This window comes from Lissotriton vulgaris, chromosome 5, assembly GCF_964263255.1.
Source record: "Lissotriton vulgaris chromosome 5, aLisVul1.2, whole genome shotgun sequence".
NCBI lineage: Eukaryota > Metazoa > Chordata > Amphibia > Caudata > Salamandridae > Lissotriton > Lissotriton vulgaris.
This window is the reverse complement of record NC_141693.1, coordinates 2,013,170,460-2,013,185,953: the sequence shown is the minus strand read 5'-3', so window position 1 is coordinate 2,013,185,953 and position 15,494 is coordinate 2,013,170,460. Positions and strand designations below refer to the sequence as shown.

Sequence of the window (15,494 nt, the reverse complement as noted above, 5' to 3'; positions counted from 1 at the left end):
ACATTTGTAATGAACCACTGACGTGATGTATGAAGCAGTGCACTGCTATGTAATGTGATGTGCCTCGCGACCATGACAGACATCCCTGAGATGTGGAAATGAGTAAGATGTATCTTACAAGTTTTCTTTTCTCCTGTGTATTCAATAAAGGATATTTTTTTAAAAAATGTAACGCTACTGTTCGTATTGTGAAGCGCTCTGACACTTTCGGGTAAAGTCTGCACTATATACAAAACGCATTAAATAAAATTAAAATAAATATCCTATTGAGATGGACGATTTCTAGGCCAGCTCATGTCCTGGATTGGTTGACAGAACCCTAAGGTGGGTGCTCTTGGCTGGGGTCAACACCAGCGCCTCATGGGACAGTACCCACCCCTGAACACATCTTTGATGGGGGGCTGATGCATGTACCGCTGTTCGCTGTCCCCTGCCCATGGGATTTGCAAAATGCTGTTCCTAGAATTCTGAGTAGACAGCAGAGAAGGCTCAAGCTATTCTCCCAGGCAAACAAAAGAGAATGCGAATGTTCCCGCTGCACCTTAATAAACGTCCTTTCCCCGACTTTTGGGAGCACCCACCAGAGGGTTCTATCCCTCTCCCAATCGGGACATGAGCTGACCTGGAAATCGTCCACAAGGCACGGTGCTCCAAACACACCAGTGGGTGCCGTTCCTACCTCTCGCTGAGTTTGGGGCCCACAGGCCCTCAGCCCTCACTGCGGGGACACACCAGGACCGCAGGCAGCAGGGGAGTGAACCTAGCTGGAGCGGCAGATGGGGCTGAGGCCTAACCGCTGGTCTGATGGGGACCGTCCTCTTCTCGCTGCGGGCGGGGCAGTGCAGATGGCACAAGCGCAACCGGCCTCGTCGCCAATGGAGTGCCCCAGGGCGCAGGCAAACAGGTAGTCCTTGGGTATCAAGCGCTACTACACAAAGGGAAAAAAGATGCTAGGCAGAGGTGTAGCTGCAGTGGCCACCTACTTATCCCTTTGGTCCGCGTCTCACCCTCGGGTGCAATTGCATCAAAGTATCATAAATTATAATGGCCAGGTGGCACTCTACAATTAGGACTGGTTAGAAGAACGCCTTATGAGGTCTAAGATGCATTACATTGAGGCATAAACTGGTGTCTATCTCATTAAGACATTTAAAGAACCAAGGAACACAAAGATGAGACCAAAAGAAGGAAAGAACTTCAAAAAGCAGCGACAGACACCGCTGGCAGACCTATGACTATCACTCTGCATCGCAGCATCGAATCTGTCGCTGTCACAAACATCTCATGAGTGAGTCTGAAGGATGAAAATAAAGGGAGATGGGCTTTTGACTGGGCCTCGCCGCCCACTCCACCCCAAGAGGTCGCTGTGGTACATGGAGTGATCTGTTCACACTTTGCTATGCTCGTCTTCATGACTGCACAGTTTTCTGGTGAGTGCAGACGGACAGCCAACAACACTGACTTGTCCAAAGACCACAGCAAGGCTCAGAGCAGGCTGCAGTGGCAGAGAATGGCCCATTCTTCATCAAGTCATAACCACAGTTAGAATAAATTCCAGAGATGAGGCGCGGTCAATGGGCCCATTGTGACTCAGCCTTGTGCAGATGTAAACATGCAGCTCTGACTGGCTTCAGAGGGAGGCCTGAATACGTGAAAAGGGCATATCGGTCGTCAAGATGCAAAATGTTGGTCTATGTTGAAAACACTGTTGAAACAGTTAAACAATTTAGCTGAAAGTGTATCACTGGAGGCGCCTTTTGTCCAACCCCCCCTCTGTCCTTCGGGGTAGATGTGCAGAGGACAGCCACGTCTGTGAGAGGACAGGCTCAACTCATGCAGCGAGGCAGCAGCTAGCGGCAAATCTCATGCTATGGCAGCAGGCGAAGAACAACATTCATGGGGGTGGGAGGCACATACTGTCATTCAAAGTCAACATTTCAAGATTGGTTCTCACTCCCTGTGTCAGCACTCAGAGGGACTGTGAAAAGGCCATACGCACAATGGGTAGTTAGCTAGTCATCCACGCCCTATGAGAGGGTAGTGTGTCCTTGTAACGGAAGAAAACGGCGGTGAAGAGATTCACGAACATGTAACCTGAAATGTGCGATTTTTATACAGATGCTCCAAACATCACAATGAAAGTCAACAAAAACGTTAACAAGGGCTTCAGGAGCTGACAAGAATCCCACCAGGCTTGTGTCCACTCATATCCAAGAGAAGCCATCAAGAAGCAAAGGGACCGTCCCTTTCATTCCCAATCACTTAAGCAGGCTGTAGGGGGTCATGTCCAGTCAGATCCAAAAGAAGCCATCAAGAAGCAAAGGGACCATACCATTCCCATACATCCCACCAGGATTGAGAGGCTCGTGTCCAATAGAAGCCATCAAGAAGCAAAGGGACCATACCATTCCCATACATCCCACCAGGATTGAGAGGCTAGTGTCCAATAGAAGCCATCAAGAAGCAAAGGGACCATACCATTCCCATACATCCCACCAGGATTGAGAGGCTTGTGTCCAATAGAAGCCATCAAGAAGCAAAGGGACCATACCATTCCCATACATCCCACCAGGATTGAGAGGCTTGTGTCCAATAGAAGCCATCAAGAAGCAAAGGGACCATACCATTCCCATACATCCCACCAGGATTGAGAGGCTTGTGTCCAATAGAAGCCATCAAGAAGCAAAAGGACCATACCATTCCCATACATCCCACCAGGATTGAGAGGCTCGTGTCCAATAGAAGCCATCAAGAAGCAAAAGGACCATACCATTCCCATACATCCCACCAGGATTGAGAGGCTCATATCCAATAGAAGCCATTAAGAAGCAAAGGGACCGTCCTTTCTATTCCCATACATCCCACCAGGCTTTAGAGGCTCGGATTCAGTCATATCCAAGAGAAACCATCAAGAAGCAAAGGGACCATACCATTCCCATACATCCCACCAGGATTGAGAGGCTTGTGTCCAATAGAAGCCATCAAGAAGCAAAGGGACCGTCCCTTCCATTCCCATACATCCCACCAGGATTGAGAGGCTTGTGTCCAATAGAAGCCATCAAGAAGCAAAGGGACCATACCATTCCCATACATCCCACCAGGATTGAGAGGCTTGTGTCCAATAGAAGCCATCAAGAAGCAAAGGGACCGTACCATTCCCATACATCCCACCAGGATTGAGAGGCTTATGTCCAAGAGAAGCCATCAAGAAGCAAAGGGACCGTCCTTTCCATTCCCATACATCCCACCAGGCAATAGCGGCTCGGATACAGTCATATCCAAGAGAAACCATCACGAAGCAAAGGGACCATACCATTCCCATACATCCCACCAGGATTGAGAGGTTCGGGTCCAATAAAAGCCATCAAGAAGCAAAGGGACCATACCATTCCCATACATCCCACCAGTATTGAGAGGTTCGGGTCCAATAAAAGCCATCAAGAAGCAAAGGGACCGTCCCTTCCATTCCCATACATCCCACCAGGATTGAGAGGCTTGTGTCCAATAGAAGCCATCAAGAAGCAAAGGGACCATACCATTCCCATACATCCCACCAGGATTGAGAGGCTTGTGTCTAATAGAAGCCATCAAGAAGCAAAGGGACCATACCATTCCCATACATCCCACCAGGATTGAGAGGCTTGTGTCCAATAGAAGCCATCAAGAAGCAAAAGGACCATACCATTCCCATACATCCCACCAGTATTGAGAGGCTTGTGTCCAAGAGAAGCCATCAAGAAGCAAAGGGACCGTCCTTTCCATTCCCATACATCCCACCAGGCAACAGCGGCTCAGATACAGTCATATCCAAGAGAAACCATCAAGAAGCAAAGGGACCATTCCATTCCCATACATCCCACCAGGATTGAGAGGCTTATGTCCAAGAGAAGCCATCAAGAAGCAAAGGGACCATACCATTCCCATACATCCCACCAGGATTGAGAGGCTTATGTCCAAGAGAAGCCATCAAGAAGCAAAGGGACCATACCATTCCCATACATCCCACCAGGATTGAAAGGCTCGTGTCCAATAGAAGCCATCAAGAAGCAAAGGGACCATACCATTCCCATACATCCCACCAGGATTGAGAGGCTCGTGTCCAATAGAAGCCATCAAGAAGCAAAGGGACCATACCATTCCCATACATCCCACCAGGATTGAGAGGCTCGTGTCCAATAGAAGCCATCAAGAAGCAAAGGGACCATACCATTCCCATACATCCCACCAGGATTGAGAGGCTCATGTCCAAGAGAAGCCATCAAGAAGCAAAGGGACCGTCCCTTCCATTCCCATACATCCCACCAGGCAATAGCGGCTCGGATACAGTCATATCCAAGAAAAACCATCAAGAAGCAAAGGGACCATTCCATTCCCATACATCCCACCAGGATTGAGAGGCTCATGTCCAAGAGAAGCCATCAAGAAGCAAAGGGACCATACCATTCCCATACATCCCACCAGGATTGAGAGGCTCATGTCCAAGAGAAGCCATCAAGAAGCAAAGGGACCGTCCCTTCCATTCCCATACATCCCACCAGTATTGAGAGGTTCGGGTCCAATAGAAGCCATCAAGAAGCAAAGGGACCGTCCTTTCCATTCCCATACATCCCACCAGGCAATAGCGGCTCGGATACAGTCATATCCAAGAGAAACCATCAAGAATCAAAGGGACGATTCCATTCCCATACATCCCACCAGGATTGAGAGGCTTATGTCCAATAGAAGCCATCAAGAAGCAAAGGGACCATACCATTCCCATACATCCCACCAGGATTGAGAGGCTCGTGTCCAATAGAAGCCATCAAGAAGCAAAGGGACCATACCATTCCCATACATCCCACCAGGATTGAGAGGCTCGTGTCCAATAGAAGCCATCAAGAAGCAAAGGGACCATACCATTCCCATACATCCCACCAGTATTGAGAGGTTCGGGTCCAATAAAAGCCATCAAGAAGCAAAGGGACCATACCATTCCCATACATCCCACCAGGATTGAGAGGCTTGTGTCCAATAGAAGCCATCAAGAAGCAAAGGGACCATACCATTCCCATACATCCCACCAGGATTGAGAGGCTTGTGTCCAATAGAAGCCATCAAGAAGCAAAGGGACCATCCTTTCCATTCCCATACATCCCACCAGGCAATAGCGGCTCGGATACAGTCATATCCAAGAGAAACCATCAAGAAGCAAAGGGACCATTCCATTCCCATACATCCCACCAGTATTGAGAGGTTCGTGTCCAATAGAAGCCATCAAGAAGCAAAAGGACCGTCCTTTCCATTCCCATACATCCCACCAGGATTGAGAGGCTCGTGTCCAAGAGAAGCCATCAAGAAGCAAAGGGACCGTCCTTTCCATTCCCATACATCCCACCAGGCAATAGCGGCTCGGATACAGTCATATCCAAGAGAAACCATCAAGAAGCAAAGGGACCATTCCATTCCCATACATCTCACCAGGATTGAGAGGCTTATGTCCAAGAGAAGCCATCAAGAAGCAAAGGGACCATACCATTCCCATACATCCCACCAGGATTGAGAGGCTCGTGTCCAATAGAAGCCATCAAGAAGCGAAGGGACCATACCATTCCCATACATCCCACCAGGATTGAGAGGCTCGTGTCCAATAGAAGCCATCAAGAAGCAAAGGGACCATACCATTCCCATACATCCCACCAGTATTGAGAGGTTCGGGTCCAATAAAAGCCATCAAGAAGCAAAGGGACCATACCATTCCCATACATCCCACCAGGATTGAGAGGCTCGTGTCCAATAGAAACCATCAAGAAGCAAAGGGACCATACCATTCCCATACATCCCACCAGGATTGAGAGGCTCGTGTCCAATAGAAGCCATCAAGAAGCAAAGGGACCATACCATTCCCATACATCCCACCAGGATTGAGAGGCTCGTGTCCAATAGAAGCCATCAAGAAGCAAAGGGACCATACCATTCTCATACATCCCACCAGGATTGAGAGGCTCGTGTCCAATAGAATCCATCAAGAAGCAAAGGGACCATACCATTCCCATACATCCCACCAGGATTGAGAGGCGCATGTCCAAGAGACGCCATCAAGAGGCAAAGGGACAATACCATTCCCATACATCCCACCAGGATTGAGAGGCGCATGTCCAAGAGACGCCATCAAGAGACAAAGGGACCACACCAGTCCCATACATCCCACCAGCAATGAGAGGCTTGTGTCCAATAGAAGCCATCAAGAAGCAAAGGGGTCATACAATTCCCATACATCCCACCAGGCAATAGCGGCTCGGATACAGTCATATCCAAGAGAAACCATCAAGAAGCAAAGGGACCATACCATTCCCATACATCCCACCAGTATTGAGAGGTTCGGGTCCAATAAAAGCCATCAAGAAGCAAAGGGACCGTCCTTTCCATTCCCATACATCCCACCAGGATTGAGAGGCTCGTGTCCAATAGAAACCATCAAGAAGCAAAAGGACCATACCATTCCCATACATCCACCAGGACTGAGAGGCTTGTGTCCAATAGAAGCCATCAAGAAGCAAAGGGACCATACCATTCCCATACATCCCACCAGGATTGAGAGGCTCGTGTCCAATAGAAGCCATCAAGAAGCAAAAGGACCATACCATTCCGATACATCCCACCAGGATTGAGAGGCTTATGTCCAAGAGAAGCCATCAAGAAGCAAAGGGACCGTCCTTTCCATTCCCATACATCCCACCAGGATTGAGAGGCTCGTGTCCAATAGAAGCCATCAAGAAGCAAAGGGACCGTCCTTTCCATTCCCATACATCCCACCAGGCTTTAGAGGCTCGGATTCAGTCATATCCAAGAGAAGCCATCAAGAAGCAAAGGGACCATACCATTCCCATACATCCCACCAGGATTGAGAAGCTCTGATTCAGTAATATCCAAGAGAAGCCATCAAGAAGCAAAGGGACCATACCATTCCCATACATCCCGCCAGGATTCAGAGGCTCATGTCCAAGAGAAGCCATCAAGAAGCAAAGGGACCATACCATACCCACACATCCCACCAGGATTGAGAGGCTCGGATGCAGTCATATCCAAGAGAAGCCATCAAGAAGCAAAAGGACCATACCATTCCCATACATCCCACCAGGATTGAGAGGCTCATGTCCAAGAGAAGCCATCAAGAATCAAAGGGACCATACCATTCCCACACATCCCACCAGGATTGAGAGGCTCGGATGCAGTCATATCCAAGAGAAGCCATCAAGAGGCAAAGGGACCATACCATTCCCATACATCCCACCAGGATTGAGAGGCTCATGTCCAAGAGAAGCCATCAAGAAGCAAAAGGACCGTACCATTCCCATACATCCCACCAGGATTGAGAGGCTCGTGTCCAATAGAAGCCATCAAGAAGCAAAGGGACCATACCATTCCCATACATCCCACCAGGATTGAGAGGCTCGTGTCCAATAGAAGCCATCAAGAAGCAAAGGGACCATACCATTCCCATACATCCCACCAGGATTGAGAGGCTTATGTCCAAGAGAAGCCATCAAGAAGCAAAGGGACCATACCATTCCCATACATCCCACCAGGATTGAGAGGCTCGTGTCCAATAGAAGCCATCAAGAAGCAAAGGGACCATACCATTCCCATACATCCCACCAGGATTGAGAGGCTAGTGTCCAGTTAGATTTGAAAATAAGCGTTAAGAAGCCAAGGAAACATATTTTCCTTTCCCGCTCACTCCATTGTGCTTAACACAATCATGTGCAGTGAGGTCTAACCAAAGCCACCAAGAAGTGGAGGTCCAATCCCTTCAATTAGCTGCCGCTGCACTCTGTGCCCAGCCACCCAAGGCAGCCACGTTGTGTGGGCAATGGTTTCTGGATTCTTGCCCACTGGACTTAGCACTAGCCGCGCACCGGTCGAAAGGAGACCGGGAGACAGCTCCTCTGAAGAGGAGGGTTGGTCTCTCATCAGCTCTAGATTCTAGGAGGGGTTGGCGTTCCACTCCTTCTGCCCAAGCTTTGCGTCCTGGACTATTGTGGGGAGCACATAAGACAAAGGGGCAGCGTGCCGCCCGAGCCAGGCCAGCTGCAGGAGAGCAGAGTCCCAGGAAAGCAGTGCGGGCAGCATGTCTCAGCCTTTTGCCCATGAGACTGTGAGCACTGGATGAATCCCCCAAGTGACAGCAGCAGGAGAGGATGAAAGGTTATCATCTGTGAGCAGACATCGGATACTAATGTACTGTCCACTCTCGGGCAATCACCGAGCCCAGGGTGATGCAGAAGGAAGAGATGCTGGATTTCAAAGGGGAGTGACGGCCTCAGAAAGGAGGCACGTGCAGCCCCTCTACGGCAAACAATTACTGCGAAATGAAGCTGCATTTGATGAAGCCACTTCCCCCCCATTTCTATTGTTCCAGAAGGAGACAGAGGGTGTGCTTTAATTAATACCGAGGGAGGGGTTTACACCGTCCTCTGCAGCAGGCAGCAGGGCTGATGCAGGCTTTCACACAGGAAGGCAGGCCAGTGCCTCTCAGCAACACTGGAACAGGAACATGAACTGGGAGGACACAAATACACAGGATGCATCAGCACAGGTGAGTGAACGCTCCCGCCTGGCAGCGCGGGGACCCTCCACTGTATGAGAGGGGGGAAATCTGCAGCCAAAGAGGCGCAGATGATTCAAAGTGAGACCCGATGACACGAGCAAAGCAGCTCCAAGGCAAGATAAAGGGAGAGGGGTGCAGCGGATCCACAGCCAGATAGGGTGGAGGAGTGCAGCGGATCCAGTGCGAGATGAGGTGGAGCAGTGCGGCGGATCCAGGGCGAGATGAGGTGGAGGAGTGCGGCAAATAAATGGCAAGATGAGGTAGAGGAGTGCGGCGGATCCAGGGCGAGATGAGGTGGAGGAGTGCGGCGGATCCAGGGCGAGATGAGGTGGAGGAGGGAGAGGGTCCATGGCGAGATTAGAAGGAGGAGTGCGGCGGATCCAGGGCGAGATGAGGTGGAGGAGTGCGGCAAATAATGGCAAGATGAGGTGGAGGAGTGCAGCGGATCCATGGCAAGATGAGGTGGAGGAGTGCGGCAAATAAATGGCAAGATGAGGTGGAGGAGTGCGGCGGATCCAGGGCGAGATGAGGTGGAGGAGTGCAGCGGATCCATGGCAAGATGAGGTGGAGGAGTGCGGCAAATAAATGGCAAGATGAGGTTGAGGAGTGCGGCGGATCCAGGGCGAGATGAGGTGGAGGAGTGCGGCGGATCCAGGGCGAGATGAGGTGGAGGAGTGCGGCAAATAAATGGCAAGATGAGGTTGAGGAGTGCGGCGGATCCAGGGCGAGATGAGGTGGAGGAGTGCAGCGGATCCATGGCAAGATGAGGTGGAGGAGTGCGGCAAATAAATGGCAAGATGAGGTGGAGGAGTGCGGCGGATCCAGGGCGAGATGAGGTGGAGGAGTGCGGCGGATCCAGGGCGAGATGAGGTGGAGGAGTGCGGCAAATAAATGGCAAGATGAGGTGGAGGAGTGCGGCGGATCCAGGGCGAGATGAGGTGGAGGAGTGCGGCAAATAAATGGCAAGATGAGGTGGAGGAGTGCGGTAGAGCCATGTCGAGATGAGGTGGAGGAGTGCGGCAGATCAATGCCGAGATGAGGCGGAGGAGGGAGAGGGTCCATGGCGAGATTAGGAGGAGGAGTGCGGCAGATCCAAGGCGAGATGAGGTGGAAGTAGATCCGAGGCGAGATGAGGTGGAGGAGTGCAGCGGATCCATGGCGAGATGAGGTGGAGGAGTGCGGCAGATCCATGGCGAGATGAGGTGGAGGAGTGCGGCAGATCCAAGGAGAGATGAGTTGGAGGTGTGCGACAGATCCATGGCGAGATGAGGTGGAGGAGTGTGACAGATCCATGGCGAGATGAGGTGGAGGAGTGTGACAGATCCATGGCGAGATGAGGTGGAGGAGTGTGACAGATCCATGGCGAGATGAGGTGGAGGAGTGTGACAGATCCATGGCGAGATGAGGTGGAGGAGTGTGACAGATCCATGGCGAGATAAGGTGGAGGAGTGCATCAGAACCATGGCGAGATGAGGTGGAGGAGTGGGACAGATCCATGGCGAGATGAAGTGGAGGAGTGTGACAGATCCATGGCGAGATGAGGTGGAGGAGTGTGACAGATCCATGGCGAGATGAGGGGGAGGAGTGCGGCAGATCCATGGCGAGATGAGGTGGAGGAGTGTGACAGATCCATGGCGAGATGAAGTGGAGGAGTGTGACAGATCCATGGCGAAATGAGGTGGAGGAGTGTGACAGATCCATGGCGAGATGAGGTGGAGGAGTGCGGCAGATCCATGGCGAGATGAGGTGGAGGAGTGTGGCAGATCCAAGGCGAGATGAGGTGGAGGAGTGTGGCAGATCCAAGGCGAGATGAGGTGGAGGAGTGCGGCAGATCCATGGCGAGATGAGGTGGAGGAGTGTGACAGATCCATGGCGAGATGAGGTGGAGGAGTGCGGCAGATCCATGGCGAGATGAGGTGGAGGAGTGTGGCAGATCCAAGGCGAGATGAGGTGTTGGAGTAAGGCAGATTCACATCGAGATGAGGTAGAGGAGTGTGGCAGATCCATGGCGAGATGAGGTTGAGGAGTGCGGCAGATCCAAAGCGAGATGAGGTGGAGGAGTGCGGCAGATTCAAATCGAGATGAGGTAGAGGAGTGTGGCAGATCCATGGCGAGATGAGGTGGAGGAGTGCGGCAGATCCAAAGAGAGATGAGGTGGAGGAGTGCGGCAGATTCAAATCGAGATGAGGTAGAGGAGCGTGGCAGATCCATGGCGAGATGAGGTGGGGGGGAGCAGCGTGTGAGAAGTTGGCCTGGTATATGCTGACTACTAGTTATAGTGGGCACCTTGCACCAGTCCAAACGTCCCTTATCAATGATAGTCTTAAGACAACCTATATTGAAAGCTCTGAGTGGTAGCTGTGGAGAGCAGCCTTCAGGCTAAGTCTTGAAGGAATGTAAAGCAGCTTGTTTAACTAGTCTATAACCTCCTGAATGACTAAATGAAAGGAGAACCACACAGGCGATATATAAAATATATGTATTTATTACTAAACACTCTCTACTAATCTCTTTATAAGATTAGAGCACAAAGTACACAGTATTAAATCTGCAGAACGACAGTAAATAGCACAATACACAGTGGGCTCCAGGGGGAGACTAAACCATATACTCAGAACGTGATATAACAACCACGAATTGAATAGACACAGTGCCTAGAGCACGTAGAATCGCTGGGATCCCAAGGAACCCTTTCAGACTTAAAAGGTGTTGCAAAGTCATACTGGGCCCTGGGCACCCCCCAACTTTTTGCTGACTGATGTTGGTGGTAACTGATTTTGACTGACCCTGGACTCTGCCTAACCAGGCCCAGGGCCAGTGCTGAGCTGAAAGGAACAAATTAGAATACAGTTAAAACACCCAACATACACTATGGTATGGTGGGGTACCCCTGTATTTGGCATGACCTACCCCATAAGCCTCTAGTATATAATAGGGCAGGGGTTTGAAACTACATAGAAGTCCCCAGTACCCTGTGGTATGGCAGTTTAGAGGCCAGCAGCTTTTTTGCAATAGCATGAGTGCAGTGCAGAAGCGAGAAAAATAAAGAAGGATACTAACTCTTCTGCAGCTCTATATCTTAGAGATGCAATTAACGAGTTTGGGGTCATGTCTATATGGGAAACTAATATAACCAAGTCATCATTCAAGAAAATCATTAATAAAACCGCAGCCCACTTATCCATCATAAAGGATAAGGCTACCCTTACCAAGAGGAAACATGCCTGGACTGTGCTAAATGGTTACAAAAAGAAGGAGATACAACAATATCTGATAACCCAGTGGACGGAAAAAAACAAGCAGGTGCTCCTTAAAGCAAGATTCGGATCCATGCCAGGGCTATGTCATCTTCCCCCATGGGAATTTCAAGAAACCCAAACGCTATGCAGACTATGCGACAGGGGTGAGGAAAACATTCAACATCTTCTGTGTATTTGCCCTGAACTCCTTCAAGAGAGAAAAACATTGCTGAAAGTTCATCTCAAGTCACGCGGCATACGGTCATGCAGGCAGGCCGTGATTAAATGTATGATCCCAAATGATATCATTTTAAACTCCTCCTTTGTAAAGTTCCTACTGTTAGTTAGAAGGAAACTCAAAGACGTAATTATTGCAAATACTTAATGGATTGTAAAGGTCATTTTATATGATTTTAAACTGGAATATAACTTTTAAATTCTTCTTTTAGTGTGGAATGTTGTAAGATTTTAAAAATTCATCACAATAAACTACCTTTTTACCTTTGTACCCCATAAGCCCCTAGTATATAATAGGGAAGGAGTTTGAAACTACATAGAAGTCCCCAGTACCCTGGGGTATGGCAGTTTAGAGGCCAGCAGCTTTTTTGCAATAGCATGTGTGCAGTGCTGAAGCCTGAGGTCAGTTTAAAAGCAGCACTGGGTGCCAGGACAGCTTTTAAACAGTAAATTGTGCCCAAACTCGACTTTGGTTGTAGGGGCACTTAAAAATGGAAAACCTATAATGTTTTGGAATATTAGGCTATTAGGCACCCCTAGGGTCACCGGTAGTTATCCGAGAGGTGGTTGGGGGGGGGTCAGTAATCTATAAGGTACACCCTTACAAAATGAGTTTTTATACGCCTGGGTAAAGTGAAATTTCATATTTCACTCCCCACATCGTGTTAAAGTGCTGCTCAAATTCGACTTTGATGCTGGGAGCACTGGGTAAGGAGGATCTGCAATATTTCTGCAGATTCAGATCCCCTAAAGTCTCCCTTAGTTGCACAGGGGGTGGGGGTCCTGCAGAAATTAGGGAAATACTTATAAAATATGTTTTTATAAGCTCTGGTGCTAGGACACTGGCCCAAGTCATTTTCCCCATTGCAAACCCCATGGCCCATAGGTTAACATAATAGGAAGTTATCGATTAATAAATATTGATAGGAGAGGACTAGTCGGACCATTCAAAGACTTCCCAGAATGGTACTAGTAAATCCAACAATATAATATTGTTGAATTTCTCCTAAAGTGTACATACAAGAAGTTATAAGACTTTCTTGCTTGTAAGTCCAAATTCAGCCTTCCAGTGGTCTGTCCTGATTGGTCAAAGTTAAGTGGATTAGCCAGGCTGCTTTGAAGAGGTGATAAGAAACCCTTAGGGTTAACAACTCTGCTGGGAGGGCAGTGTGCTGGTCTAAAAGGAATGCCAGGCCAGGGGGTGGAGTCATAAACCATGCTCTTCAAAGGCAGAGGCGAGGCTTGGTTTTTAGTTTCACTCTTACAATCTTGACCCAGAGTCACGGGCTAGGCTTAAGGAATGTATGTGCAGATGGAAGGGGGAGAGTCTATGGAAATAAGGCCACCAAGGGGGTGTGTTTAGCCAGCTCTTACCTCCTTTCTGGAGAATCAGCCATTATGGATTTGGAAGATTGGTGCACTCTGGGACAAAATAATGTCTACCCATTCTAAACCTCTTGCATGTTTTTACAAAGTTTTCTTCAGGCCAATGTATCTGCTTGCCTCAGTCACCAGAAGGCAGGAATAGCAAAATATATGGTTTGTGAAATGTGTGCTCCTACTATACTTGCCACACCACTTTTAAATTTATGAAGGTGAATAATTTGACACTATCCGTAAAAGTATCAACTAATTCCAAAGATGACACAAGACACGCCTCTGATGCATTGAAGTGATGTCTCCCAGGAACCATATGTGCCACAAAACTACCTTTTGTACTCAAATGTGCTCACTTTATGTACCAGCTGGTAAGATCACACAAGGAGTTGTTCACAATGCACAGATGTACCATCATATATCAGTATGGGGCCAAATAGAGCACCCCGCCCCGGGTGCAGGAGTATACATGTTTGCCAGAAGGTTCATAGACTAGCATAAAATAGCTGGCAGATGCATACCTGTCAAAAACAAAATGCGGGTAAAGTCAAGGATTTAAGTTGGCGATCCCATTAAGGTGAATGGAGGTTGAGATGGGTTTGAAATCTGGGGGACCCAATTTGTTTGTCAGGCAGGTGAATACAAGTAAAGAGAGGATGAAGCCCACCAAATGAGGGTGAGTAGACAGGTATGTAGATGCCACACTGTAGGGAGATCAAATGGCTTACAGGGATACCACATAGCAGTCAAGCAGGAGGCGGAACCCACTAGTCTGGTTAGACCCAGCCTGAAGAAGGTGACTGAGGAAAATATGATCAATAAAGACATTAGTTAATCAAAGAGACTTCACAGCAGAGCTCATGTAGATGTTAACAATACTCCCAGAGGAAACCCACAATACCCACTAGCTCAATGAACATCTTCACACCCCCCCCCCCCCACACACCCACAACCCTCTTCATTAGAGCCCTGATGCACTGTATCACACATGAGCACAAACCCTACAAAAGCACTCTAGGCCCCAAGGCCTGGAGCTTACCTTCTCAACATCTGCTTTTGTTACATTGAGATCTGCATCCATCCTTTCGAAATACTGCTGCGCCCGGTCAGCCTCTTTACAATCCCGCTCAAACCTTCGCTTGCTCTGGAGAAAAGAGAAGAGGCCAGTCATACAGTGCTGGGTTAAGATACCTAGACTTTACTGCTGGGCGAGCCAGTATATATGACATCACTACTACTGGACTTACCTGCAATCCTTCATCCAGTGCTGGCTGCGTCCACCATTTTGAAAACACTGCCAAGCGGGAGAGGGAGCTGCACCAGATTTGTTCTTTGAAACTGTTACTCAGGATAGTCATGGGAGGATCAAGGGAACCAGAAGTTACTCTTCCAATTCCAACTCTGATCATCAGAAAGTTTGGGAAGGAACATTGTAAAATGCTCCTGCAGGTCCAACAACAAGCTTTGCCTTACCTAATTGATCCTAAGGAGGCATGCCTGTATTAACAGGACAAAGGTAGTGGCTTTTGGGAACGTATGCGTCTCTTACGTACATATTTCCCGGGCATGCCCGTACTTACAGGAAAAGTGTGGCTTTTGGAAATTTGTGCGTCCCCTTCGTACATGGCTCTAGGGCACGCCCTTATTAACAGGACAAAGACTGTGCCACTACATACTGGAGAACTGGGTATGTAAGGGCTGGCTTGAAAAACAATCAGACTATGGCAAGGTATCAGAGCGCGTGAAAAAACAATGGGACGGAGGAAGCGAGAACATAAGAAAGGCTTCACCCCGAGTACTGTGCTAGCCCAGGTCTAGTTCTCGCTGCCCTGCACTGCGTTCTGGAGCTCTCCTGGATTTAACAAGATGAAGGTGCAAATCGGGGAATGGAGACGAAGAACGTTTCAGATACACAGTCTCCTTATTTACAGGGAGTGCAGACAACACCCGTGGAACAATGTGTGCAGCGTCCTGAGAACCGCCTTGTTTCTATGGCACACCCTTGACTTTGGATCCTGAGGCACAAAGGACTTGTAGCTCAGTTATGTGACTGG

The 15,494-nt window shown here is 49.0% G+C and overlaps 1 protein-coding gene across 15 annotated transcripts in view; it reads right to left on the bottom strand.

Moving 5' to 3' along the window:
• FNBP1 (formin binding protein 1) overlaps positions 1-15,494 on the bottom strand; it is an 887,470-nt gene that overhangs the window by 420,048 nt on the left and 451,928 nt on the right. For all 15 annotated transcript variants that reach the window (XR_015296123.1, XM_086924822.1, XM_086924824.1 and 12 more), the window contains exon 6: positions 14,480-14,584. Coding sequence is in view for 14 of the 15 variants with exons in the window: in XM_086924822.1 (XP_086780948.1) it covers positions 14,480-14,584 (105 nt within the window). In the remaining variant the exon portion in view is untranslated. The remainder of the gene's footprint in view (positions 1-14,479; positions 14,585-15,494) is intronic.